Source organism: Spermophilus citellus, assembly GCF_964194105.1.
Source record: "Spermophilus citellus genome assembly, chromosome: 3".
Classification (NCBI taxonomy): Eukaryota; Metazoa; Chordata; class Mammalia; order Rodentia; family Sciuridae; genus Spermophilus; species Spermophilus citellus.
The window spans coordinates 24,005,485-24,018,980 of record NC_138184.1 but is presented as its reverse complement, the minus strand read 5'-3'; the positions used below and the strand labels follow the sequence as shown (position 1 = coordinate 24,018,980).

The 13,496-nt window shown below is 42.2% G+C and overlaps 1 protein-coding gene across 3 annotated transcripts in view; it reads left to right on the top strand.

The window, feature by feature from the left end:
* Positions 1-13,496, top strand: part of MYRIP (myosin VIIA and Rab interacting protein) — a 335,039-nt gene that overhangs the window by 244,724 nt on the left and 76,819 nt on the right. For all 3 annotated transcript variants that reach the window (XM_081284476.1, XM_081284475.1, XM_081284474.1), the window contains exons 4-5: positions 4,060-4,196; positions 10,370-10,450. In XM_081284476.1, the coding sequence (XP_081140602.1) occupies positions 4,060-4,196; positions 10,370-10,450 (218 nt within the window). The remainder of the gene's footprint in view (positions 1-4,059; positions 4,197-10,369; positions 10,451-13,496) is intronic.

Genomic DNA, 13,496 nt, shown 5'->3' with positions numbered 1-13,496 from the left:
GGTCTTATGCAGAAAGTCTGCTACATGCTTCACATTCTGTCACTAACCCTCCACGACCGGTAGAGGAGTCACAGTTGTTATTTCCATTTTGCTGGGGAACAAGGCACTCAGGGCTGGATTAACTTGCCTGATGTGACACTTTGGGAAAGCAAGAGAGCCAGAATTTGAACTCCGTTCTCTCCGTTCTCTCTGTTATCCACAATGCTGTGCTTTCCCAGCATAATTCCCAGGGCTCGCCAGCCTGTCCTGGAACTGTCACTCCTGCTCCATCCTTCAGGGATACTTTCAATAGTAAGATGCGTGTCCCCCAGCCTCTGACTTCCAGGGCACTTTCTTATTGCCTTGACAATTATTTGAGCTCTCAGAGTACAGGTCTGGTCACACATCTGTGTCAGATGTGTATTCTCATCATTTGGTGGTCTGTTATTTTCTGTCTCATTTTCTGCCTCACCAGAAATAGCCTTCATTACACTTAATCTCCATAGGAATGGAGCAGAGGCAGAGGGAGGCCATTAGGAGGTCTTATCAGAATTTCCAAAAACATGTAAGTTCAAGAAAAAATTCTCCAGCCAAAAGATTATGCTATGTCTCCTGTGGGACATAGCATACTGAGAACCAACTACCCATTTGAGGTATTTGGCACAAGACAGGTGTCCAAATTCCATGCTTAAAAGATGTGCTCACTCACACTCAGATTCAATGGCTCTAGTGCCAAGTAGGCACTAGAGCTCTGGCCTTCCTCTGGACACTCTTGACTTAGAATTTATTTCTCAACCCCTATAAGTTAATATCCCATTTTGCAGATGAGGACACTTCAGGTCCAAAGATTAAAAGTAATCAATCCCACCTATGTAGTGATTGATAAATTTTCACTGTTGATTTTTCCTTTTTTAACCGAGGGGCACTCTACCACTGAGCTACAACCCCAGCCCTATCTATCTATCTATCTATCTATCTATCTATCTATCTATCTATTTATTCAGAGTCAAGTTTTTGCTAAATTGCCAAGGCTGGCCTCAAACTTGTAATCTTCCTGTCTCAAGATTCTGGAGTCATTGGGATTACAGGTGTTCACCACTGCACACATTTTTTTTTAATGTTTAAAATATTTTCAGAAATTTTTAAATGTTTAGTCTTTAAAGAAATGATCATGCTTCAGTTTGTGAGACTACACAGAGTTTGCAGAATCATCCTCAGGGATGAGCCTTGGAATCTTTGAAAAAATAAGCAGGCAGTTCCCGTTGGAAAGTTGTCACTGAAATTCTTTTACCTCCCACCCTTCCTAAGCCACCTCACCTGTTGCTTATTAAGGCTGAGAAGCAGCAGTTTGGCCGTTCAAGAACACGTCTAAGACAGAGGGCTCCATGTTGTCCTTTACTTTCCTGAAGCCCCCGGGTGGTACCCTGGTTCTTCTTTGAGTCTTGAGCAAGCTGGGCCATTCTATTTTTAGAGTTCTCTGAAATGCTTCTGAATGGCATGGAGTGTTTGTAAACAGTGAGTGGAGAACTTGTCTGATGATCCAATCATAGTCTTTTAGGGGTATCTGGAACTTAGAACTCAGTATTAGGACTCTTGGTTGCAAATAATAGAAACCCAACTCAAAATGTTCAGGTGAAAAAAAAAGTGGGGGTTGACTCATATCTGCACCCTGTCCCTTTCCGGTGTCAGATCTGCTCTTGTTCAGAAATACTCACCAGGGCATGTGATGGACATCTCAAACTCAGGTCCTAACTTTTATTCAGAAAACCATGACTATTTCAAAGTGATGGGGAAGATGACCCCAGCAGCTCTAATCTTTCCTTCTGCCTAGAGCCAGTGCAGCAAAAGGACAAACCCTGATTCTGAGCGGGTGAGAAGATCCTTCCAGAACCACAAAGACCAAGTTGGAGAGAGAGGAGGGAGGATCCTATAGGAAAAAGAAATGTCCTTCGTGTCAGAAGAATTGGTTTGGGGGAAAGCAACAACTGTCCCCCAATACCAGTGTAAACCCCTCCAGCGACAGAGGGTACCCTTCAGCATGTCCTTGCTGTGGCCAGCTGCTCAGGGGGCAGTTATGAGGAGACAGCCAGGGTGAAACTTTCTTTCCTGCATTTCCTTGGTGCTTGTAAAGCTCAAATAAACATCATCTCCAGAGATTATGATTTTTAAGGGGCTAGCTTTTCTGCATTTTCTTTCTTTTCTGTCATATCATTCTAAATTCTGAAAATAACTTTTGGAGTTTTTGATCAAAATGACAGATGCTTTTTGTCACAAATGGAAATGCTACAGAAAAATAAATTGGAGCCTGTCCCTGTTTACACTGGGTGCCTATGGGTACCACGTGTGCATAGTTGAGAGTTCTCAGTCTGTATGTGTATGTGCTAATAATGGTGACTGCACCCAGGGCCTTGCACATGCTAACCAAGTACTCTACCAGTGAACTACTACACTCCCTGCCCTTTTTTATCTTTATTTTGAGATAGGGTCTTACTAAGTTGCTGGGTCTGGCCTTGAATTTGTGATCTTCTTGCCTCAGCCTCCCAAGTTCCTGGAATTACAGGTGTGCACCACTGAGACCAGCTAAGAGCTTCCATTTTTTAAGTCCCTACCCAAGTTCTGGCTTCCTGGGGCAAGGCACTAATCTCAGTTTACACATGTGTAAGGAAGAGACTCGTCTTTGTAAAGTCATTATAAGAAATTATCGAGCCGTTTTTAATGCTAGGTACCTTAATGCTTCTGTTATGTCTTTTAGTTGTCAAAACAGCCTTATGGGGCCATCATCTCCATGTTATTGATGGGGAACCTGTGTGATGTTAACCTCCATATTGGAGTCCTAATCCTTCTCCAGTAGATTGTGCAATTTCTACAGAAAACTGCTTTCTATTTATGGCCTAAGACAAATCATCCTTGGACCAAATACCCATTTGAGAAAAATGGAGGAGCCAAGAGACCTCACTGTTGTCTACGTAACCATTAAACACCCTTTTCTGAATGCTATATTTTTGTCCTGCTCTCTAAATCACCCCACTCAAAACTGGACCATCCAAAGAGTTTGAGTTCTTCTTTCTATGTTGAAGGATGGCCTTCTCTGTTACCTGTACACTCTCATTCACTCCGAATTTCCAGGAATTTGTCAAAATCTCTGATTCTGCCCCCACTCCTCATACTTTTTATAGGTTTCTTTCCCCTTCAACATCTTCTGTCATTTCTCTGGTGTTTGGGAAAGAAAAGAGAGCTGCTAAATGTGTGTTTGTACTTCTATTGAACTGAAATCCTTTATATTTCGTTTCATTTTTCTGAATTTCCTAAAATGAGGGTTTGTTATTATAGTCATAATAAGAAAAAATAACAACAAAAACTTTCCTTAAAATGGAAGGACTTTAGAAGTATGTTCTTATCTGCATAAAAGAGAAGAATCTTGTCAAAATGTTTCATACTCGCCATTGCAGTGCTATCCAAGAAATGGTTTTCCCTCAGTGCTTCATTGATTGGGGTAAAGGCTGGGGAACTTTGCTATTTCACTAAAATAAAAAACATAAGTTTCTTATTTTCCCAGGCTGGATTAAAAATCTTAATGCAATGAAAGTGTCAAATATAAAGCTGCCATCAAGTAGATGGATCCGTTAGTTTTTCTGTGTAATGAACCAACCCCAAACAGTAAAATAGCAAGCATTTATTGGCTTGTTCTTGGGATGGACTTGGATGGAGGGTCTCACCTAGGGTCACTCATCTCAAGCATCTCTAGTCAACTGGCAGTCGATGGCTTCACTCACCTTTCTGGGGATTGGCTGACTATTGGTTGGGACAAGAGGGATAATTAGCCTCCTAGTGTCTCTCATGGCATCTCACAGCAGGCCAGCTTGGGCTTATTCACATAGGGTTACAGGATCCCCAGGAGCAGCAAGAGAAGGATTCAACATCACTTATGCCACTCTATGTAATCAGACCAAGCGATAAAGCCAGCCCAGATTCAAGGGGCTAAGAAACTAAAGCAAAAAATAAACACTACTTCCTAATGCAAGAGGCCTAATGCAATTTTAAAATTCACCACTTAATAATTCTAATTCTCTGTTTCCCCAGACTTCTGAGGACTCAGTCTCTGGAATGGTTCTACAATAATGTGAAGAGCCGCTTCAAGCGCTTCGGCAGTGCCAAGGTCCTAAAAAACCTGTACCGGAAACACCGGCTGGAGAGCGGTGCCAGCTTGGACATTCTAGGTACCCTGGATGTCTGCGGCTTGGGAGTGTTTGGTGGGTGGACAGTTTGGAAGAAGGCCCGGCCTGGAGCTCCTGCACACTGGAGCACACTCACGTGAGACAGAGAGATTTGCTTCAAGATCAGGTGTTAGTGAGGAGCAGAAAGAGAAGGAAAGGTACCAGACAGTGTTAAAATTTGACTTTGGATCCCAACATCCCAAATGGGCTAGAGCTGACATGGTAGGAGCCAGGAAGACCAAAATATTTCTGCAAACTATGGATATTTTAATTCTGGATCCCTGGAGATGAAAGTTTCTTGCTCATCATTCCCCGATGACTAAAACAGTTGAAAGTCATTTTCATTTGGTTAAGAGAGATGAGGTCCACACTCTGAGGCTGTGCCCCTGTCTTTCTCTTCTTCCTATACCCCAAAAGTCTATTCTTACCAGGCCCAGAGTCTGATGTCATAGGGAACTTACCAGAGCATCAGCATCCTTCTAGGAGAGTTGAAGGATGAATTTTTACCTCTGCTGTTTTTATACCATCACGACACCAAGTTAATTAGAATGAGAGATTATGTTCTTTATACCTTATTAGACCAACCTGTAGGGGAAAAAAAATACTATGAACAGCATGTCCTCTTAAAAAGGCTGTTTTTTATATCTAGATGCATATTTTTTCCATCACTCTGCTGACACAGGTAAATGCTTTTTGTCGATGTGAAACAAGGAAAGGAGAAAAATATCTCATCCATCTCATTTGGAGCTTTCTTGCCAACATTATTTTACATTGTTGTATTCTCAATAAAGCCTTTGGCTGTGTCTTATCTAAAAATATGCCAGCCACTTAGATAACGAGGGAAATAGGATGGAAGTATTAAACTCAGAGAATCATTAGGGCCTTTTGTGGTCGTTGTTAGACTCTCTGTCTTTCAAGCTCCTCAGGAAGCCTAGAGCTGAGAGCAGCCAAGGGTTTTCCACGTGTTATTTTTATCTTCTTTTTACTTATTTTTCTAAAAGTTTTTCACTAGGCAAAAAAGAAATAAAATTTTAAAGTAATGCTGTTAACAGTTTTTTTAATATTTATTTTTTAGTTTTAGGTGAACACAATATCTTTACTTTACATTTATGTGGTGCTGAGGATCCAACCCAGTGCCTCCTACATGCCAGGCGAGCACTCTACCACTGAGCCACACCCCAGCCCTATTAACAGTTTTTTGATTCAAACAGATATCTGAAAAAGTTTCCTGAACAGAATCCATTCACTCATTTATATCCCATCCTCTCTTTCCTCCCTTGTGCAACCTCAGGTCTGCCATATGTACCCCCTTTATGACACCATATTTAAATCTCCTAAGCTTTTTTACCATTCATACAAATTAAGAAGAGCAAACATGCGTGGGGAGTTATCTATAAGAACAGAACACAATTCCAATTTCTTTCCCTTTCTCTCTAAGGCCCCACACGTAGAGAAGGCAGACATGAATCCCACGTGGGCTAATGCAGGGTTTTCAAAATACAAGTGGCATTTTGAAAAAAGAATCATTTTCTGGGAGTAAGTATCTCCACAACTGAAGGAGATTAGGTGCTGGGCCCGCTAGGATTCATCTCCTTTCATCTGTACCTCAATCAGTGTCCACCACGGTACATTCAGGTGACCCCCATGGTACACAGGTGAAAGTTTCTTTATGACTGCGTTCCCAAAGCATGGCCCAATGCCTGGCACATCTGTGTTCTCTATATTGCACTAGTCCAATCTTAGCATTTTATGCATAAAGAGACACTTCATGGAAATATTGGAATCAGTTGATTTAAAATAAGGGGTATGACTGGGGATGTAGCTCAGTAGCAGAGCATATTCTCAGCATGCACAAGGCTCTGGATTCAATTCCCTGTACTAAGAAAAAAAAATAAAGATGGGTATCTTCCTTCAAACTAAAACTTCCTTTTGATAAAAATGGAGACAAGCAGATAGTAGACAGTTAGCGAAGTAGCACTCAAACCTGTGAAGCCATGAGGAGGAAAGTTAGGTACTCAAGTTTGGAAAAATCCTCCAGCGCCTTAGAGGCTTCCTGGTTAGGTGAAATGACTGGGAGTCATTAGCATTAGCTTTACCTGTCACCCAACACCCGTTTAGGGTTGCCATCCTCAATCCTGATGAGCCATTAGAATTACCTAGGCAGCTCTGGAAAAAAATTCAAGTGCCCAGGATCGCCTTCCACCCGCTGTCAATTACTTCTGAATTTCCAGAGGTGAGCCAATATACATATTTTTTAAAGTTCCCTGGGTTATTTTAAGGTACATCCAAGACTGAGAACCTCAGCTAGAACTTCACCATATTAGTTCAGCAGAGTTCTGAATAAGATGTTTCAATCTTCAGCTCCATCCAAGGGCACTTATTTTCAGAATTTTCATTGCCAGAATATAACTGGCAAAAACCATCAGTGCACAATGCATCAGCTATGATCCAGGACACTCATTGTAAAACTCCTCTTGCTTATGACACATCTCCATTACATGGGCCAGTGTACTTTCCCAGAAAACACTTATTATATTGAAAATTCATGTATTGTCTTCTGGGCTGCCCATCACATGCTCACCTTGTCCTTCCATCAGCCCTTCCCCAACCCTCCCCAGCTACCCTCACTCCTATTTTTGCAGCCCATATCAAATGACCAGGTGAGACCCAAAAGGAGACCCATTCACTTAGGGCTGGGAACGCAGCTTATATTCATTACTTTAGTAACATTTACTGAGCACCTACTATGTGCCCTCCTGGTTGAAGTGTTGGGATAATAAATGGGCAAGATCCCGTTGTCTCAGAACCAACATTCTAATGGAGAAACAAGTGAACACATTTGTAAATAATATAATGCCCAATGGTAGTGAGTGCTTATTTATAGTCCCAGCACAACATTTTTAGCAGTTATTTAAAAAAAAAAAAAAAAAAGAAGCACTACCTGGAAAGGTAAAAGTAGCCATTATTAATATACTTAATTATCAGACAATCCAAAGACATTTTTATTTAGTATTAGATAAATGAAGTGGAAAAATAAACCCTGCTTTTATTTATTACCACTCTTGATCTGTTTTTGACATGATTCCAGAAAGGGTCTATTGCATCTTTCATCTGGAATTTGATTGACACATGTGATCTTTTGAAAATACTAAGCCACATGACGTCAGAGGTTCCTTCCACTCACAGGGAGCAGTGGTTTGATGTCGTGTGGCTGCTGTGTCAGTGTTTTGAGGAACAATTTGATGGTTTTCTGCCCTTGGGGAAAATCACATCATCCTAAATGACACCAATGCTCCTACCTATGAATTTAAAGGGAAACAGAGAGAAAGTCATACAGAACTTCAGCTTATCCTCTGAGAAGCTCAGGCCCCCAAAGACGTCTTCAGATCTCTGTCCTCATCCTCTCAGCAGGTGACCTCACCTTCTACCACCCCTGGCAAATGGGGCACACCAGGGACTATCTTGCCTCCCTCTTCTGTGCTCCTGCAGTGAGAGCCACTGCCCCTCTGCTCTGTGATCTGCCCCCTGCCTTGTTCTCTACACCTGATCCCACCACATTCCAGGAAGGCCTGAATGTTACTGCTTGCCTTTCTCTCTTTTTTTGATACTGGGGATTGAACACTGGGGCACTACAACCACTGAGCCACATCCCCAGCCCTTGTTTATATTTTATTTAGAGATAGGGTGTTGCTAAGTTGCTTAGAGCCTTGCTAACTTGCTGAGGCTGGCTTTGAACTCATGATCCTCCTGCCTCAGCCTCCTGAGCTGCTGGGATTACAGGCGTGCACCACCGTGCGGGGCTTCAAACTTTCTCTTAACTGGGCCCTTCCTGTTAATTTATGAACACACCCCAGTCTCTCCCATTTCCTGAACTCTCCCTTCACTGCATTTTCCTCCACTTACCACCCTGCTATTCCTGCGCATCACAGGTGAAATCCAGAAAGTGGGCTTCCTCCTCAACTCTATACCCAACCTCTGCCCCTCCCACGCTGTTCTCCACACAGCAGCCACAGCACATTTCAGAGACACAAATCAAAACACAGAGGTCACTTCTGTGAAGCCTTCAGTGGCTTCATAAAGCTATTGGGATCAAGATCCAAGCACTAATGTGGTCATCGGGACCTGTAAGGCCTGTGTCCCAGTTCACCTTACCTGTACGCCCTCTCCTCTCTCAGCCCAGCCACGCTGCCTCTCAGTTGGGTCCCCAGATGCACCATGCTCTCCTACTGCCAGTCTCTGCACCAGCTGTTTGCTCTGCCCACGCTGATCTCCCACCTTCTCATACCTGATTGGCTGGTTCTGACAGACTAGACCTGTCTTTCCTGCTGAACATTTTCACTATACTGTTAACTGCCCCTTCAGAGCACTTAACATATCTACCACTTGCTACTTATTTATGCAAGTCTTTGACTACACTATATTCTCAAGATTGTCAGGGCAGGCAGGGTTTCCACCTTTGCTCACCAATGTACCCCTAACCCCTAGGTCAAGGTCAGACACCTAGTAGATACCTGTGGACTATTTATTTGGAAGATGAATGAATGAATGCTGAATGAGGTTTTGTCAAAGAGAACCATTCTCACTCAGACTGGGAACTGCAGATGTGGCTTATCCAAAAACTTTTATCTTTAAAGTAAGGAAACTGAGACCCGGGAAGAGAAAGTTTCTTTCTCAGGTCACAGAGCTAGAGTAGATGGACTTCAGGAAAAAAAACCCAAACACAGAGAGTGACATATGGTCAGGCTGAATAAAGATGACAGGCTGCCCACTAATGATTTATTTCCTAAAGACAGCAGTAGCCTACCAAACCCACTACAAATATCCACAGCCAATATCTTCAGTGTTTCCCTGAGGATGCCTCCATGACAGCCTATTTGGCCTGGGATCAATGGCATTTGCCCCCTTTGGAGCTAAGGAATGTAGGTCCATATTTATTTTCTTGGGTTTTGTCTGTGTCTTCCACCAGCATCTAATTCAAAATATATTTATTTTTAATTTTTGGAGTCACCTGATGTCTGGTTGCTATCTTGGGCTCTGAGGTACAGTGATTAAAAAAAAAATGAAAAGCCATTATCCTCACCTCCAGAGATCTCAGCTGATGAGTTATTATGGGAGCACAGGTTAACAATCCTTATCCAGAAAGAAGGCTTAAAAAAGGTCTTAGCCAGTTGCTCTTCCCAGACTGGAATGAAGACCAAGGCTGTGTGTTCACTTGAGAGAAGTGGCAGTAGGTCTTAGGAGACTGAATACCAGGCTTACCTGGTTCATTCTGGGATTGCTTCATGTGGGTTCTTTTCTGCAGAAGAGAATGACCACCATTAAATCCATTAAATCATTAGCTAAAGGCCTCTGTCTGGATAGGTGCCATGGCCTCTAGCTAATGATGTGTGGAATGTCTCTTCACACATCAGAGAATAGAATTGATACTCCTGTTTTTCTGGTAAGGAAGTCACATGTTAGAGAAGAGAAGTAACTTGCTCAAGGTCACACAACTAGTAATTTTCATGTCCAGGAGCTGACTTCACATTTCTTAGACTTTGATATGTGGTTCTGCCTTTGACTCCATATTGCCTGAAAGGAATCGTAGTGTCTTTTGTGTTGCTCTATCAAAATACCTGAGACAGGGTGATGTATAAACAATAGGAGCCTATTTGGCTCACAGTTCTGGAGGCTGAAAAGTCTTAAGAACATGTCATCCATGGTAGAAAGTGGAATACAGCAGGAGATCACAGGTGAGAGGCCAAGAGAGCAAGAGGAGCCCTCCATGATAACAAGCCTACTTGCAGTGGCTAACCCACTCCTATTGAAACAGCATCAATCCACCTATGAGGGTGGAGCCCTCAGGACCTAATCACCTCTCACTAGGCCCCACCTCCCTAGACTGTTGCATTGGGGATTAAAGTTCAACATGAGTTTGGGAGGGAACAAACATTCAAACCATAGGAAAATGTATTGGAAGAAAGTTGCGGGGGATGTCCAGAAATCAGTATGAGAAGAAAAAATACATAGGTTCAAGATTGGAACATCAATGTGGGACCCAGTGACTCTCTCAATCTATTTGCAAGACTAACAATCAAAAGTGTGTCATGGTCAGCTGCCAATTCCAGGACTCAGCACATCAGTACTCATTGATTGCTGAGGGCTAATCATTTTTTTTTTCTCTCTCTCTCCTTTAGGAGGAGGCTTTTTTGAGTCTAACCTGGAGAATGAAGGAAGCATTTCAGGCAGTGACTCAACATTTTATAGGCAGTCAGAAGGTAAGATTGCTTAAGAGATTGCAGCTCCTGGGAAGTTGGAGGAATAGAAACACCATCAGACTGTCAGGGTCTCCCAGTCGTATCCACACCCCAATGCAACCATTCATTGCTATGTGTTAGTCTGTATGAGTCTTCTTATTGCTATTTGGAAGAATCCATCATCAAAATAGGTGAGTATATCCCAAGCTTGGCCTAGAGAGCCCAATCATTGGATATTTTACAATCCACTAGTTAATGTTCTGGAGTTGGAACACAATAATCCATTCACCTGTGCATCTCATTAAAATATGGTGCCCTATAAAGAAAGTATAACCTACTGATTACCTTCTACTTGTTGGTATCAATATAATTGCTCTCTAGAGCAATAGTTAAGGTGAAACAAACTTCTAATAGAATAAAATCAATTTCCCTCCTCTCTAAAGTACTAGACATTGATAACCAGTGCCTCCTGAATCATCCACCTCCTGTGGGAGGCCCACAGCTCCTCTGAGCCGTCTCTGTTCTTTCTCTGGGTTCTGTAGGATGAATTCCATATGTCTACTCAACTAAGGAGGTCTCAGGCCTCCTGTAAGACAGTATTCCTAAGTGCGTCTGTGAGGGTGTTTTTAGAAGAGTTTAGCATTTGAATCAGTAGATGGAGTAAAGATCCACTCAGCAATGTGGGTGGGCATCCTACAATCCCTTGAGGACCTGTGTGTAGTCCACTTTGCATTGCCAAGACCAAAGTAACTGACAAGAAGGATTTAGAGGAGGAAAAGCTTATTTTGGTTTGAGAGGTTTAGTTCATCTCTACTAGTTCCATTGCTTTGGGCCCAAGGTGAGACAGATCATCATGGCCAAAGGGCTGGATGGATGAAAGCTGCTTAGCTCAAGGTGGGGTCAGGAAGTAGAGAGAAGGAAGGAGGAAGGGGCATCAGGAAAGATGAACCTTTCCAGGACACACCCCCAGTGACCCACCTCCTCCAACCAGGCCCCTCCTTGTCTACAGTTACCACCCAGTCAGTCCATTCACAATAAGAGGAACTGATTGTGTTATCACTCTCACAATCCAGTCATTTCACCGCCCAAGTATTACTGCATTAACACGGGAAGTTTGGGGGGACACCCCATATCCAGAACATAACAGTGCTCGACAGAACAAGATGGTAGAAGGGTAAATTCACTCACTCTTCTGGAGCTGAGGCATTCATGCCCTCCTGCCCTCAGACTTAAGAGCTTCTGACGCCTTCAGACTTCAGGGCTTAGGCAAATGACTCCCACAATTCTTAGGCCTTCATACTTAGACTGAACCATACCACCTGCCTTCCTAGGACTTCAGCTTGCATAAAGAACATCATGGAACTTGCCAGTCTCCATAATCATTTGACCCAGTTTCCATAAGAGATAGATGGATGGATGGATGGATAGATAGACAGACAAATCTTTCCTGAAAATTCTCATGAAGACTCCATATTCAGTCACCCTTACTGCCAGTAACATCCCCAAGGGCTACCACATGCTATCATATGGCCTCAGTGCACGGCTATTTGTCACTGACCCTGAAATGCCCAGCCTTGGTTTCAACTCAGAGTTCTAGACTCAGAAATCTAATGCTTAATCATTAGGACACAAAGATCCTATAGGTTTGTTAACCTCAACATATCCTAATCAAGCCCCTTAGCCCCTTAGGTCCACCAATGAGAGTCATCTTTTCCTCAGTTTCTTTCCCCACTTCTACCCATCCACCCATTGCCTACCACCTCTGTTTCTAATCTTAGCCTTTTCTTTCGACTCTGAGGCTCATGGTCTGAGCAGCTCCCTACAAGAAATTCTTCTGTATTAATACTGATTTCAGTGACCATTATGTCAGATAGAGTTCTCCAGAGAAACAGAACCAATGGGCGCCATATGGATATGTATACATACACACAGAGAGATGCATTTCAAGGAACTGGCTCATGCAGTCATTGAGGCCTGGCAAACCTGAAATCCATGGGGTAGGCCAGCAGTCTGAAAATTCAGGCTGGAGTATATGATGCAGTCCTTAAACAGAATTTCTTCTCTGGGAAACATCAGTATTTGCTCTGAGACCTTTCAACTGATTGAATTAGGCTCACCCACATTGCTGAGGGTAATCTACTTTACATAAAGTCAGTTGATTGTAGACATTAACCACATCTACAAAATACCTTCAAAGAAACACATAGATTAATGCTTGATTAAATAACTAGATATGATGACCTAGCCAAGTAACACATAAAACCAAACATTATGTCATTTAACAAACCCTCTTTTACATCCCCAGCAGTTTTTCCTCTCTGAAATACCAGCCTAAACCTTCACTTTTCAGCCTGTTTTCCACATCATTCTGATCCCGGAATCATAAATATGGCATCCAATGTATGTTTTTAGCACCTTTGTCTAGTATGAGATAACTGTATTTGTGTGGGTTTGTCTCTGGGTCTTCTATTCTGTACCATTGGTCTACATGTCTATTTTGGTACCAATACCATGCCATTTTTGTTACTATAGCTTTGTAGTCTAGTTTAAGGTCTGGTATTGTGATGCCTCCTGCTTTACTCTTCTTGCTAAGGATTGCTTTGGCTATTCTGGGTCTCCTATTTTTCCAGATGAATTTCATGATGGCTTTTTCTATGTCTGTAAGAAATGATTTGGATTTTAATTGAAATCACATTGAATCTATATAGCGCTTTGGGTAGTATGCCCATTTTGACAATATTAATTTTGCCTATCCAAGAGCATGGAAGATATTTTCATCTTCTAAAGTCTTCTTCAATTTCTTTCTTTAGTGTTCTGTAGTTTTCATTGTAGAGGTCTTTCACCTCTTTTGTTGATTCCCATTTTTTTGAAGCTATTGTAAATGGAGTAGATTTCCTAATTTCTCTTTTAGAGGATTCATCACTGATGTATGGAAATGCATTTGATTTATGGGTATTGATTTTATATCCTGCTACTTTGCCGAATTCATTTATTTATTCTAGAAGTTTTCTAATGGAGTTTTTTGGATCCTCTAAATATAGAATCATATAGTCAGCAAATAATGATA